General features: G+C 36.0%; 1 protein-coding gene across 2 annotated transcripts in view; it reads left to right on the top strand.

Annotated features, from left to right (window-relative positions):
• Window positions 1-8,301, top strand: part of PCDH9 (protocadherin 9) — a gene marked incomplete at both ends in the record, with an annotated part of 672,945 nt that extends 664,644 nt beyond the window's left edge. For both annotated transcript variants that reach the window (XM_082277402.1, XM_082277401.1), the window contains one exon: window positions 7,928-8,301. In XM_082277402.1, coding sequence (XP_082133528.1) covers window positions 7,928-8,301 — 374 coding nt within the window. The remainder of the gene's footprint in view (window positions 1-7,927) is intronic.
• Window positions 8,302-13,795: the final 5,494 nt, after the last annotated feature.

Here is a 13,795-nt window from a genome sequence, read left to right as displayed (position 1 = left end):
TTATACAATACTGTGAGGTGTAGAAATAAATATTGTTCAGCTCAGGTTCACAACATTCTGCTAATTCTTCTCATTTTGGCTACCCTTTTTCACATTGAAGCCTACCTTTTCTCAAAGAGAATTTGTAGAAATTACTAACCAAAATCTGATTTTATGTTAAACAGTTGAGTGGGTCTTCCAAATAGAGACTTGTTTTTGACTGACAGCAGGTTCATGTTTGAGGCATACTAATAGATGGGAAAATGTGACCATGTCAAAAGTGGTGCTGTCTCAGCATGTTGCCTGTAAATCAATTCAACAAAATATTTTGATCAAGTATCATAAATATTTAGGTGTGAGAGAAAAAAGATAGTAAATGATTGTGACCATGTGATGCTTTATGAATATTTTATTATCACCATCCATCATCACCTTTTGGGAACAAAGACTTTTTTTACGCAGCAAAATGAAGAACTATGTAATGAAAAAGATTAATGCTGAAAATAATATTATTCCAAATATTTGAACACTGGTCTCATTAAGTGATCCAATCAAATTTAAAGGGTTCATTTGAATCCTCTGAGGAGTTTTTATGCATTAGATTGTCCTGCTAAAATTAAATGTATGGCAGGAAAAAACTGCCAATTTTGAGGAAGTAAAATTGGACAAGATAGCATTCTTCAGAGGAGTAGCTTGAGCGGACAAAAAGATGGATGAGTTCCATGCCGTGCTGAAGATGGTTGCAAATTTATAAAGATATGCTGTCTGCTCTTTGTGTGGCATAAAGTCTGTCTAAATAACAATATCCTCTCAGGGAGAGAATCCGCTGTTCTGGCTGCCCATGTATTATTGTTGAATTTGGACTATCTCCATTTGCAAATGTTGACTTTTCATCTGTGCCCAAAGAATGAAATCTGTATGAGAGATGTGTAAATCTTTTAATCTTTATTTATTTGTTAACAAACGGGGTTTTTTTTTTGCCAAATCCTGTTTGCTTTTCTTTTCTCCTGCTCTTCCTGCAAGGTGACTGTCTGCATCCACAATGTGACACTTCAGCTAAGAATACAAATTGCAGTCATTTGTGTGTCTTTGTTTGTTTGTTTATTTACTTGTTTGTTTTTAATGACAGAATGTATTAAGTCAGAATAACAATCCCAGATATTATTTTGTATCTTCAGTATTTCTAAAGGGTATGCTAGAATTGGCTACATTTGTCAGTGAAAGTGTATACAAAATGCAGCTTTATGTTAATGGCTGCTGATACATAGATTTTTAAGACTAGAAAGAACCACTAGATTATGTAGTGAGCCTACTTTTTTTTTAACTATAAATTTTAAAGTTTTACCCCGTTAATTTAAAAAAAATAAAAATAAGTAGTGGCATAAAGATCTGAATACAGGCAATATGCAGTCCATTATAAGTAATTTAAGAGCTGGATTTTTATGACCAGTGAAGAGCACCGAATCATTCAGGTTTGAGCTGCTCAGCTGTAGCTCAGCACCACTCCAGACCATGGTGCTTTGTAACACCTCCTGTGGCATCTTCCCACACCCTTGTTGCAAGGACCATGCCCTTGTGATTTCAGATTGTTGCAACTTACCTTCAGAATGGTCACAAGCTTCACGTTGGTTAGTATGTCTATTTGTTCTTAAAGACTAGGCAGCACTAAGTAAACTTGACTCCTAGTATGTTACAGGCTTAGAAGACACAGGACTTGTGTGTCCACTTCCTGACCATGTATACATGGAAATGCTGAGAGGTTTACATGCATGTATGTCATGCAGAAAAAGTAATTGGAAATAGGAACAGAAAGTTAGGTCAAATAAAAATAGCATCCTTATAGCAAAGCCATTACTGATGGAAGTGTACCTTGTAACTCATAATGGTATTGAATTTCTGGGAAATATACCAGAAAAAAAAAAATGTAACAAACTAAGAAACTAGGTAATATTCCCTTTCATTATAGCTTTTACAGTAGAGCAGCTGTAGGGGAAAGGAACTTGAGACAAGAAATGCAAAATACTTTAACTTCTTCTTTGTTTACTTTCTTATCTCTGAAAATATATGGATATGAAGCAACCCCAGTCATCAGACAACTGTGTAGAAACAAAATTTCAAGTATTTGAATAATGTTGCCTTCAAAATTTAGCTGCCCATGGAATTAAAATCACGCAGAATTTTTGTACAAAGTAATGTACATGATATGGAATCCATCTGGATCACTTAAATACTTCACAGAATAGTGTAGAAAATCTTGTTGAGCCAGGTTTTCCCACCTTTTCAGAAAACACTTTTGTTCCTGCTTTCCTGTATCCCGGGCAGTCCCTCCCACACACCTTTACTTGCCCTGCTTCCTATTCCTCTTGTCATCATGCTAATTAAGGCTTTTGGCATCTTATCTCTCCTAAGTAATGCAGATATAAGCTAACCTTACCATATTATTTATTTCAGCCTTGATGAAAGAGAAGTCTGGGCCAAGACAGGGAAGAGAAAGTAGCAGGGGTTTCTTGATCTGTACCTGAGTACAGAGGATGGAACACCAGGAAGGCACAAGAGAAGCAGCAGGTTACAAGGTGGTAGTGATAAATCTACCAAAACTGGCAGCAGTGATGGTAGGAACCCAGGGACCTTTGGACAAAGTAATATGAGGATGGAATATGAATTGACTGCAGGTAGAATGAACATGGAATAAGTTACTAAAATATATAATTTTAGTAGTCCCTGACTGTTGCTGTTAATAATACCAAGGAAGCACATCCAACACAGTATGTGTGTGGCTTTGTAGCTGTTATTTTTTTTAACAGACTAGAAATAATGGACATTCTTCCCAATTTATTTGTCTGATACTTAAGAGCAAAAAAATGTCAAAAGGATCTTCTTCAATATAAACTCTTTTCCAGTTTTTATATTTAATAGATGAATAGTTGGAAAACCTCTATGAAATTAAATAATATCCTTTCAGTTCCAATATATGTGGGGAAGGCTGTAAAAACATGTGGTCTCAGAAAAGGTCATTTAATAAAGTAGTCCATGGAAGCTTAAAAAAGCTTTCTGTATTTGAGGATAAGTAGAGCTGAAAATGTTGCTGTTGTTTTCTTTTCCCTTTTAAGATACAATATGAAAAGTTAAGTAAATATAATTGTCTGAAACACAACTGTGGCCATGCTCAAATCCACTGTACTTAATGTTAGCACCCTCAGGCAAAGGGTACCTATTCATGTTGTTTGAGACCAAAAAGTCTCACTGAGTGGAACTTATCTTGTGGCCTCAGCTCTTTCAAAACTGAAGAATGAATTTTCTGGCTGTAAGCAAGAGAGTTTTAAAGAAGCAGGTTGAAAAGCAGCTGGTCATCACACCAAAAGCTAGTTGCTAATTGCAGCAGTAAGTTAATCAATGAAATAGCTGTTTAGCTTCTGGGTACCTTAAAAAAGAGATAAAAGACCACACAGACATTCCAGCATTAGGGTATGACCAGCTCTTGAGTGGCATACATTATTTTCCTTCTTACACCTGTCTGCTTTTGAGTATGCAAGCCATGCATCTGCTTGACAGCTATTAACAGAATAAAATAACAACAAAAAACCATTTTTGGGTAAGATCCGATATAAATATTTACAAAGACAATTTAAGGGAGTGTTTGTTATGCACTTTTGTGTTTGCTTTCAAAACATTTAACTCCAGAGACAGATGGCTTGTACAGTTTTATCAGCACTTGTGTCATTATATATTCAAGCAGCCAAGACTGATAACCAGCCTCACGGATTATGGATTGTTCAGAGAACAAATACTTGAAAAAAAAAATCCCCCACATATCAATAAAGTACTTCAGTATGGAAAAGCTTGATATAGAAATTGCAGTGGCATTTTTGTGAAGAGAAAGGAAACAAATTAATGCAATTATAAAATTAAAGCAGCAGGAACAGGTTTTTAAGTGGTGTCATTGTATGTGGTAATGAAACAACTTTAGAAAATTGGGTGAAAACTATTGTTCAGCAGTGGCGGAGGAGAAAGATAATTACCATTAAGGCAACATTACGCTTTCTCAATATATAGCAGCCAACTCTTCAGTCATGCTATCCCCAGAAGATCTCTCTCCTATCATATTCTCATGATCGTTACACTTTATGTTACTAAATAGCAACCTGAATAATAAAGAGTCTAAGAAAAGAAGAAACTTTTTATGATTGAGAACATAATAAAACAGAAACTGAAAAACCTAATTGCCAAAAGACTGTCTTCTTTTTTTTTTTTTTTTCTGTAGGTAAGATCCTCTTTTTTCCCTTTCATCTTTTTCCTGTGTCTCACAGTAGGACTTTTGTAGAATTGCCTAAATCATGATCACCACCATTATTAGCAATCATATTTACCAAACAATGATGGCTGTATCTAAGGGCCTTAACTGGAGATAGCTGTGGCAGGCACCACACACGTTACGAGTGAAGCTGCCTTTTTCCTCTGTCAGTAAGCATGACCATTCCCTGTAGTAGCTCAAGAGTAAAATACATTATCCTAACAATCTACACTTCTAAAAATACCACTTTTCAGAATTCTTTTTCTCTTGTGGTGGCTCAAACCAAAAGTTATTAAAATAATAATGGTTAGTTATACATTAGATAAAGTCTTGCAAGGCATTTTGTAAATTTAAACCTCACAATATTTTAGCAAGGCAAGTAAATATTCCCTGTATTTTGCAGATTGAAAGCATGAAACAGAGTACTGGAAAATATGTGTACACATTTGAGTAGAGTCTGAACCTCTTCTCAGTTCTGGACATTTTTACACACAGGTACATGTAGAGATGTGTGCAGACTGTAACATGCCTCACAGCTATTTGAACAGTTACACAGCTAAAAGAAGTGTCTTTCAGGTGTTCCCTGAGATTCCCAGTCCTCTCCTAAAAGAAGAATGTCTCACTCTGTCTACAGCTGTCACTTGGTGTGACCAACATCCATACCCAAACTGTAATTGTCTCCATAAAGACTGCATGGTCTTGCCTTTGACTGATATCTCTGCACAGGGAAGGGTGACTGGTAGAGGACTTGCACACAATAATTTATTTTTGAAGTCTAAGTTGGACGGTGGTATTTTGTTAACCAGAAAAAAACCCAAGGAGCAGTTCTTGAACAGGCAATAATCTCAGCATTGTTACCCCATTCCTGTCTGCTGCTCACAGTAGCAGCAGATATCTCCCAGAACTCTCCAGAAAGTCTATCAGCTTAGAGCTGGCTAAAGCAAAGGAAGCTTAAAATTCATTCCGAGTTGAACAGCATTAGCTGCCTAGCACTGTTACTAAAGGAAGTAAAACACATGAAGTAAATCTTCCAAAGAGTTTGACATGTAGCTTATAGGGCCACATGCATATTTATTCTTAAGTAAAACCAGCTTATTGCTCATGTAAATTTTAAATTGAAATGATAGTCTAATCTCTTTAAATTTATTTAACTAAACAGAAGAAGTAACTTCTCCCCTTCAGAACTATTGTACTGAAGGCTCTTCTGTTAGCCTTTTATTCCACTGTAGATTGGAAGCACATAGTGCATGCACTTTCTTGAAATGTGTCATTCTGGGTCAAAAATGTTTTCTTTCTGTTTTGAAAGTTTTAATCTCCGGAAAACCTTTATTTCTTTCTTTGTCAATTAAAACAGTATTGTACTGGGAGAGCAGACAGGTTGAAAATAGCTCTGCCACTTCTCACTGTATTCCTCTGAAATGGGAAGAAACGAATTAAAATCGAACTTTAGTTGACAGCCAAAAAATTTTTTTAAAAATCAGCTTTAAACCTGTAGAATAAGTTTTTGAAAAGTTAACAATGTACTGTGAGTACTTTCTTATAATTGTTTCTGTTTGGGTTTATTTCTCTCTAAGTACCTGCCTCAGTTTGGTTAGAACTTCATAATAGTGGATTCAAAGAAGACTTTCATACAAAAAAACCCACCTCTCTTTCAGGGAATTATGATGGGTCTCATTTTAGAATTGTGGTTCATGGTTCTCATTGAAATCTCTGCTAAGCTCCTACTTTACAATTACTTTTTTCTTTTTTCTTCATGGTTCTGGTTTAATTATTTCACCTTGTATTGATCTAAATGGAAAGTAGCATTGATTTTATACATTTTTCATGCTCTAGTTTTCAGCAATAGGGCACTTTCTTATATGGCGAATGCAGTAGTAACTTTTATTATAGCTTATTATATTTTATTGTAGCTTCTTATTTTCTATCACATCAACAGAGTACTGTATACTCTCTAGATACTCAAAAAGAGTTGTTGCTCAGAGATAAGAAGATTAGTTAATTACTAATGTAACATGTAGAAACATGCCTGATGGTATTTTTTATATCTGTCTTTAAAAGCAGTGGGAAATGAATAGGGGTTTCCACAAAATTAATTGACTTAATTTTAGTGTTCAGAAAATGATTTTAGTAAGGGTAATTATTGTATATGCATGGAGTACAAGAGAACAACATATTCTTTGGCATTTTAACACAGAAATCTTTGTTAGAGTGTCTTCACTTATCATTTTGAGTCTCAACTAGATTATTATTAAGATGCACTTTTTTTTTCTGATATACCACTGACATTTTCCGTCTGATTAGTAGCTTTGCTATTCATGCCTACTTGCTAATGTTCTTCCTCAAAAATAAATCTATAATTTCCTTCCTGTCACTGGGCTGTTTAATCAAGGAAATACGTCTCCTTAACTCTTCAGGTGTTTTCAGTACTAGTCCGTTGATCTACTCTGAAGTCAAGAAAAGGCATCTCAAAATTCTTGCTCAAAATTACAACACAGCAATGAATTCTGGCAAAGCATATCCCAGATATTGAGAAATAGCTAGCAAAAACACACAAAGTGATTTCTAGGCCTTTTCCCTGGCTTGCCCTTCCTCATACATCCAGCCTGAGCAGATGTGCAAATTAAGTAATTTAAAAATGCAGTAAGACTGCGAGGAATTTAGTGTTGCTGAAGGCATGGATGACCTGTCTGCTTGATAGCAAGAGGCCTGTATCTGGCCAGCTGTGTCCTCAGTAGTGTGTGAAAAATTATGTAGATATTTAATATGCATAGTACTTCAGCAATCTCAATTTCTGTCTTCTGTGGTCTTGTATTTCTATCTTACAAAGAATTATGAGAACAGTTCTGTATGAAGTGCAAGATTTACATAAGCCTTTTTTTTTCCTCCCCTTGACTTTTATGGTTGTATAGCATCTGAGATGTGTTTAATGGTTAGAAGAGTTACAGATTTTATTCTCTTTCCTGATGTGATGTTTTGAACTGTTTCCTGGTTTCATATTAAATCAAACAATATTTAACTTATCTCTTACTTGTTGAGAGTATGCATTGGAGTATACATCCACTGGGTAGATACCTAGAACTGTGCACTAATCCGTGTTTGTAAAACAGTAGACTAGAATAATCCTGCATACAGAGCATTCCTTTGGGCAAATCTGTTTCTGGATAGTACAGATATTTCTCAGTTTGCAGTAGGCTGTTAGTTCACCAAGGTTCTGCAGCAGTAAAGTGAGTTGAAAGCAGAAGAGAATACATCCAAATGATAGGTCCTTATAAGCATTAATTCTCATGCAGAGTCTACAAGGGTAGGTTTACTTCCTCGGACATTTTCACTTACCTAGCTCTGTTTGCTTGGTGTGACTTAAAAAAAAGGAATTAATTTTATTCATAGTAGGATCCAAGACCAATAGCATAGAGATAATTGAACTGTTTTTCCATTTCTGGAAACTAGGTAGGTAGCATATACAGGGAGTATATGCCCTACAAAGCAACTACTCTCTAACAGAATGAAAATGTATGCACAGTATTTGGTTGTAGGATCATCGTAATTTTCTCTTAAGGTCTTGTATAATTTTAATGCAAAATATCGCAATCTAATATTATGTTCTTTTTTTTTCTCCCCTTTCTCCTCCTTTTTTCTTTCTCTTTTTTTTTTCTACAGATGGGCCTCTTGGTCCACGGGGATTAGCTGAAGCTACAGAGATGTGTACTCAAGAATGCCTGGTTTTGGGTCACTCAGACAACTGTTGGATGCCTCCTAGCTTGGGCCCATACCAACAGCCAAAGTCTCCTCTCTCCACCTTTGCACCTCAGAAAGAATGGGTTAAGAAGGACAAACTAGTTAATGGACACACATTGACCAGGACCTGGAAAGAAGATAGCAACAGAAACCAGTTCAGTGATCGAAAGCAGTATGGTTCCAGTGAGGGCCATTTCAACACTGGCAACCACATGACTGACATTCCTCTGGCCAACTTGAAGTCTTACAAACAGGCCCCAGGAGCTGTGGAGAGTCCAAAGGAGCACCAGCTATAAGAAATGGTTACTTTGGACCAATGACTTTAGCCTACTTAGACTTGCTAATACTATGTGTGTGTCAGAGCTTTATGTACTGGGTAGACCTCTAGAACTATGCTTCACCTAGCAGAGATATACATATCTTTATGTTAGCACCGTGGAAGGTATGATGTCCTGCAACATGAAAGAGTGTTTCTACTAGTTGTGTGGTTTTGTTAAACAGACATGAGTAAAATCTGCAGAGATCTCTCCAGTTTGAAAATATCCTTTTTTGTTTCTTTGTTTTTTGACCCTGGACTGCTGCTGTGAACAACAGAAGATGCATTTGGAGAGTGAGAGAGTGCGAAAGCTCAATGGATTGCAAAGATTGAAAAGCATATCCAATTAGAAAATTGTGCTTTTGTTGTCATTGATCTATGCTGGGACCGTTATACTTGAGATCATATTGCAAACAATTGAAGCTGTAAACATAAAACCTATTGTGCTATTAACAATGTTAGTGGACACTTGTAAGTCAATCAGCGTTCAAATACTTGTAAATAGCAACAATTATTACTTACAATTTTTGTGTACTTATAATGTTCACTTGAAAAGATACTGTAGCATATTTCTGTGTTTCACAGTTGCTTTTTAATTTCTTTCATTTGCTTTCTTGTTTTGCTTTAATTTTCAGTGATGGTGTTTCTGTGTTAGTAGTCTGTCTGACACACAATGTTCCAAGAAACTCAAGCCGCTTGTATTAAAAGTGAAAAGAGTGATGGGGTGGGAAGGAAGGTTGTTTGTAGAAAGGGAAAAAACCCTTTTTTTCTATGTAGTAGCAAACGATGCCAGCATTCAGGTAGAATTTCTTCTTTTTGTTTTTCTTTCTTTTTTTTAAATTTAATATTAAGAATCTCTGGTCCCCCCTGTGCTCAAAGTAGCACCAGCATAAAGCTTAGCAAAGATTGCTCAGGGCTTTTGCCAGTCAGGAGAACCTCTAGGGATGGAGACTTCAGAGACCTTCAGCGACACTATTCCTGTGCTTGACTATCATCAGAGTGAAAAAGTTTCTCCTATCTATACATCATCACTGCCAAATATGCAGAGATGATCTTACACTGTATACGGAGGAAATTCTACAGGAGCAAAATACAATAATAATGTTTTTCCAGTTGGGCAGGTGTGTGTCTATACCTAAGACAGTTCGTATTGCTGAAACAGCAGCATTTGTGTTGATCTTCATCTGCGTTAACGTTGTAGTAACATGAGTGATTTTAGACCATAGCCACAGAATATTTAATGTGTTGTGCCTTCATGATGTAACAGAGCATTCTCCTGGTAGGCTAGTTGGGGGAACTAAAGGGTTAAATCTCTAATTATTGCTGTTTAACTGTTTGTTATCATAGTTGGTCAATGCCTGGCAGGTACCAGTATCATGTCACCTCAGTCAAACCAGCAGAGTGACTCCTAATGTTAGTAAGATCTAAGTTGCACGCAAAGCAAATCCAAATCCAAAACATTTTTAGATGGTTTTTGTTAAGGCATGAAAGATGATTTACACAAATAAATAGCATGCAAAAAAAAAAAGTCCTTACAGAAGAAAGCAAGTTACTTATACCACAGTAAAACATCAGTCCTAAAGTAACAAATTTAGCTAATCTGAAGGTGATTTTATTTTTACCAAAACCAGAACTTTTTTGTTTTTTCTTTATTCTTTTGTATATAGCAGTTCACTTTTATTTTTTCCTCCACAGTATAAAAGGCTTAAAAATGGGTTAGGGGTGCATTGCTTATTGCAGTACTTATGTCAGTTTGTGAGGGGTGTTTGATGACTTTGACAGAATAAATATCTAACCAGTTATCCTTGTTACTGCTTTGCCAGTTCAACATTATTTAGTTATTCAGCTTTTGCAATAAATGTTCTGAATTCCTGATTGTGTTGTGTTAGTTCTTGGGCAGCTGCCTAAGGGACTTTATTCCTGTTAATTTCTCTTTCTTTCTGTTATTGTTGGTTGGTTTGTTTCTTTGCTTCATTCTGAATTTCCAGTTATTTTTCTAAGCATACCATCGTCCATTGGTTCATATAGATATGTGTAAGACTGGAATATGCAGCAAATGATAAATCCTGAGGGCTATATTCTGCCATTCCTATGTAAGTAGGAAATTATTCAAAATGAGTTATTTGAATTGGGAAAAGTGTAACTTACTCAGCACAATGATGACAGAATCTAGCCCATGTTTTGTTAGGCACGTGGAAAAAGCATCCTTGCATGAGTCTTTGTAAAAGTACAGGGGTAGCATATAGGAAATTCAGCACTTATCAGACTTCGGTCTTTCTTTTGAGAGTAGAATAAATTCATATCAGAATACAGTAAATTTTTTCCTATAAGGAAAATTTGAGTAGTTACATAATAATTTTTGTTGCATCATAAGGAAAAAAAAAGAAAATGCTGAACAGCCTTGAAAAATACAGATCAATAAAAGTACTTATTTTTGAACATGCTGAGTTTTAAAGCAGAGGTGCACTGAGTTCTATATTAAAACCAGAAATACAAAAAATATTTGAAAAGCCAAATAACACCAACTAGTTTAAATTGCAAGTGCCTTTTTAAACAGAATACATTTGAAAATGTTTCTATTGTGGACAGAAAATAAAAGATGTGACTGTTGCTGCAGAAAAAGAACTATATTCTGTTCCAACCTTCAACACTTTGTCCTATTATCAACCTGTGCAGGAGGAACTAAAACAAATTTGGTTTAAATTGCTCACAGATGAAAATTTTCTTACCAGATTTTCTCAAATTCTGTGTAATTTTAGAATCTTAAGACCTTAGCCAACTTTGAAATGGTTTTTAAAAGAAAAAGACAGGAGAAAAAGAAAGCCAAGAAAGAAAGATATTAAAAATAAAGCAAGAGAGAGAAAGAGAAAGAGAGAAAGAGAAAGAGAGAAAGAGAAAGAGAGAAAGAGAAAGAGAAAGAGAAAGAGAAAGAGAAAGAGAAAGAGAAAGAGAAAGAGAAAGAGAAAGAGAAAGAGAAAGAGAAAGAGAAAGAGAAAGAGAAAGAGAAAGAGAGAAGAGAAAGAGAAAGAGAAAGAGAAAGAGAAAGAGAAAGAGAAAGAGAAAGAGAAAGAGAAAGAAAGAGAGAAGGGAAGGAAGGAAGGAAGGAAGGAAGGAATTCGGAAGGAAGGAAGGAATTCGGAAGGAATTCGGAAGGAATTCAGAAGGAATTCGGAAGGAAGGAATTCAGAAGGAAGGAAGGAATTCGGAAGGAATTCGGAAGGAAGGAAGGAGGGAAGGAAGGAAGGAAGGAAGGAGGGAAGGAAGGAAGGAAGGAAGGAAGGAAGGAAGGAAGGAAGGAAGGAAGGAAGGAAGGAAGGAAGGAAGGAAGGAAGGAAGGAAGGAAGGAAGGAAGGAAGGAAGGAAGGAAGGAAGGAAGGAAGGAAGGAAGGAAGGAAGGAAGGAAGGAAATATCTGCAGCACTGAGAACTGCATCTTAATTCAATATAAGCTGAGCTAATATTTCCCAGATGTTTCCACAAAATCTGGATTTGGCACTAGACATGTATTTAATAAGTGCCTGTTCATTCACAACCATTTGGTTTGCTCAATCAGTAGCAGTACTACTGCTGTCTAAAATTCAGAAATAAAGAGTGGGGAAAAAAAAAAAGGGAAAAACCCTTCAGAAATTCTGTGATATCTCAGATGATGAGCTTTAAAAAAAATTTAAAATCCCACTGCACCCAATGAGATGACAGCTGAGTATTGGTGACTATTCAATTTTACTATCTTTGAGGCTAAATATTACTTAAAATTGTTCATAACCTGTCATGATACAAATTCTCTGATGTCAGTTCTGGCTTTTTATTTTCCTTCAGACTGAGTGTCCTTTATTTATTTCATAGTGCACACACTTAAAAGACTGCTAAAAAGGTTTGCCAAATGTTTCTTTCATAGTCCTCTGTTTTTGCTGTCACCAACCACAGCCCTTTGTCCAAATAGAAAAGGGAAAGTATGTGTAGATATAGTTATTTAGTCCTACTTATTCCTCTGCTGTGCCAACTCTTACTAAAGATAGAGCTTAAAAAGCCCCAGAAAGTTCAGACTTGAACTGTGAAACATTTTCTGGTGGTTTAAGTAGTGATGCACTAGAACAGATTGCCTAGAGATGGGTTTGGTATTTTGAAGAAGAGAAAGGAAAAATATCTAACAACAATACTTTGTCAGAGGGAGCACATGGATTAGATGCCGTCTTGGGATCCTTTACAGACAATGTAACTTGAAGAGAAAGCATGATGGTGGAATTACTGAGTCCCACAGCATGAGGAAGTCATATGAAAGAAAAATGTTGTACTGTATTTTCTTAGAGAACTAGGTAAAGAAATTGCCTACTCAATGCGCCTTGTTGGAGTTCACCTGGAACTCTATGGAACACTGTATGAAGGCTAAAAAAGAAATAAATGGATCAGAATTAGGAGTATGCAGTATATATCAATTTTAACAAGTAGATAGGAAGAAAATTATATTCCCATTCCTTGTTTAATGTGATTATTACCTTAGTGAGTTATTATTAGGATTCAAGATCAGAAGGAATCTTAAGGACTTTATCATGGAATAAATTAAAATAATGGAGAAACTTAGGAAGCTTTGGATACATAAATGGCATAAATGCAGGGGATGTTTATCTGTGAGAAAGTAAAGAGCAGGAGTGATAAAGACTGATGTAGCTGACATGAGAAAACAAAGAAATAGAGAAAAGACGCAATATTGATCAGAAGTTGAATCTTGGGATGTTCTGAGGAAAGGGAGACATTAGTTACTTTAATGAAAGAGAGCGCACAGCGAAAATCATGGAACACAGAAGTAGGCGTCAGGGGATCCACAGGCCACAAACTCATGCCATGCCAAAAGACACAGTGGTAGGGTCTAAGAGCCTTAGGCAGTACCTCAAAATATGTTACAAAAGTATGCTACTGGCATGAGAGCACAGCAGTGGCGTCATATTCAATTCAGACAGAAGAACGAGTTTTGATTTCCTGTGACCACAAAGTATTTATCTGATTCAGATTACAAAACTTTCTTATGGCATGCATCCTTGCCATAAGAATGAACAAATAAGCAATGAGAGTTCTGTGCAGGACATGTCTTCATGTGAGCCAGTTCAAACTTTAGTCTTTAGCAACTAAGTACTCACAGCTCCATTTTTTCCCATTTATTACACTTCTGTGCAACTGTGTTCCAAAGTCTTGACTTTAATTAATTAATATGCCTGTAATCATTGCTGCTGTGATGAAAAACTTCAAAAAGGGCACCAATTCTAGAGCACAGAAAGGCATTTTAAGATACAGAAAACATGATACAACATAACCCAGAGGTGTGAATCAGCTCAGTATATCATGGATAATTGAGCTGTAACTCAATTAACATTGGTTTTATTAACTTGCCCTGCTCACCACCTTAGTCGACACATCCCTCAAATATAATTCCCCCCTAATCTAAAACCACCTCTGACTTTTCCTCTAGTTCCAAAAAGAGAC

Source organism: Coloeus monedula, assembly GCF_965178545.1.
Source record: "Coloeus monedula genome assembly, chromosome: 3".
Classification (NCBI taxonomy): domain Eukaryota; kingdom Metazoa; phylum Chordata; class Aves; order Passeriformes; family Corvidae; genus Coloeus; species Coloeus monedula.
The sequence above is the reverse complement of the archived record's forward strand: the minus strand, read 5'-3'. Positions and strand labels throughout refer to the sequence as shown.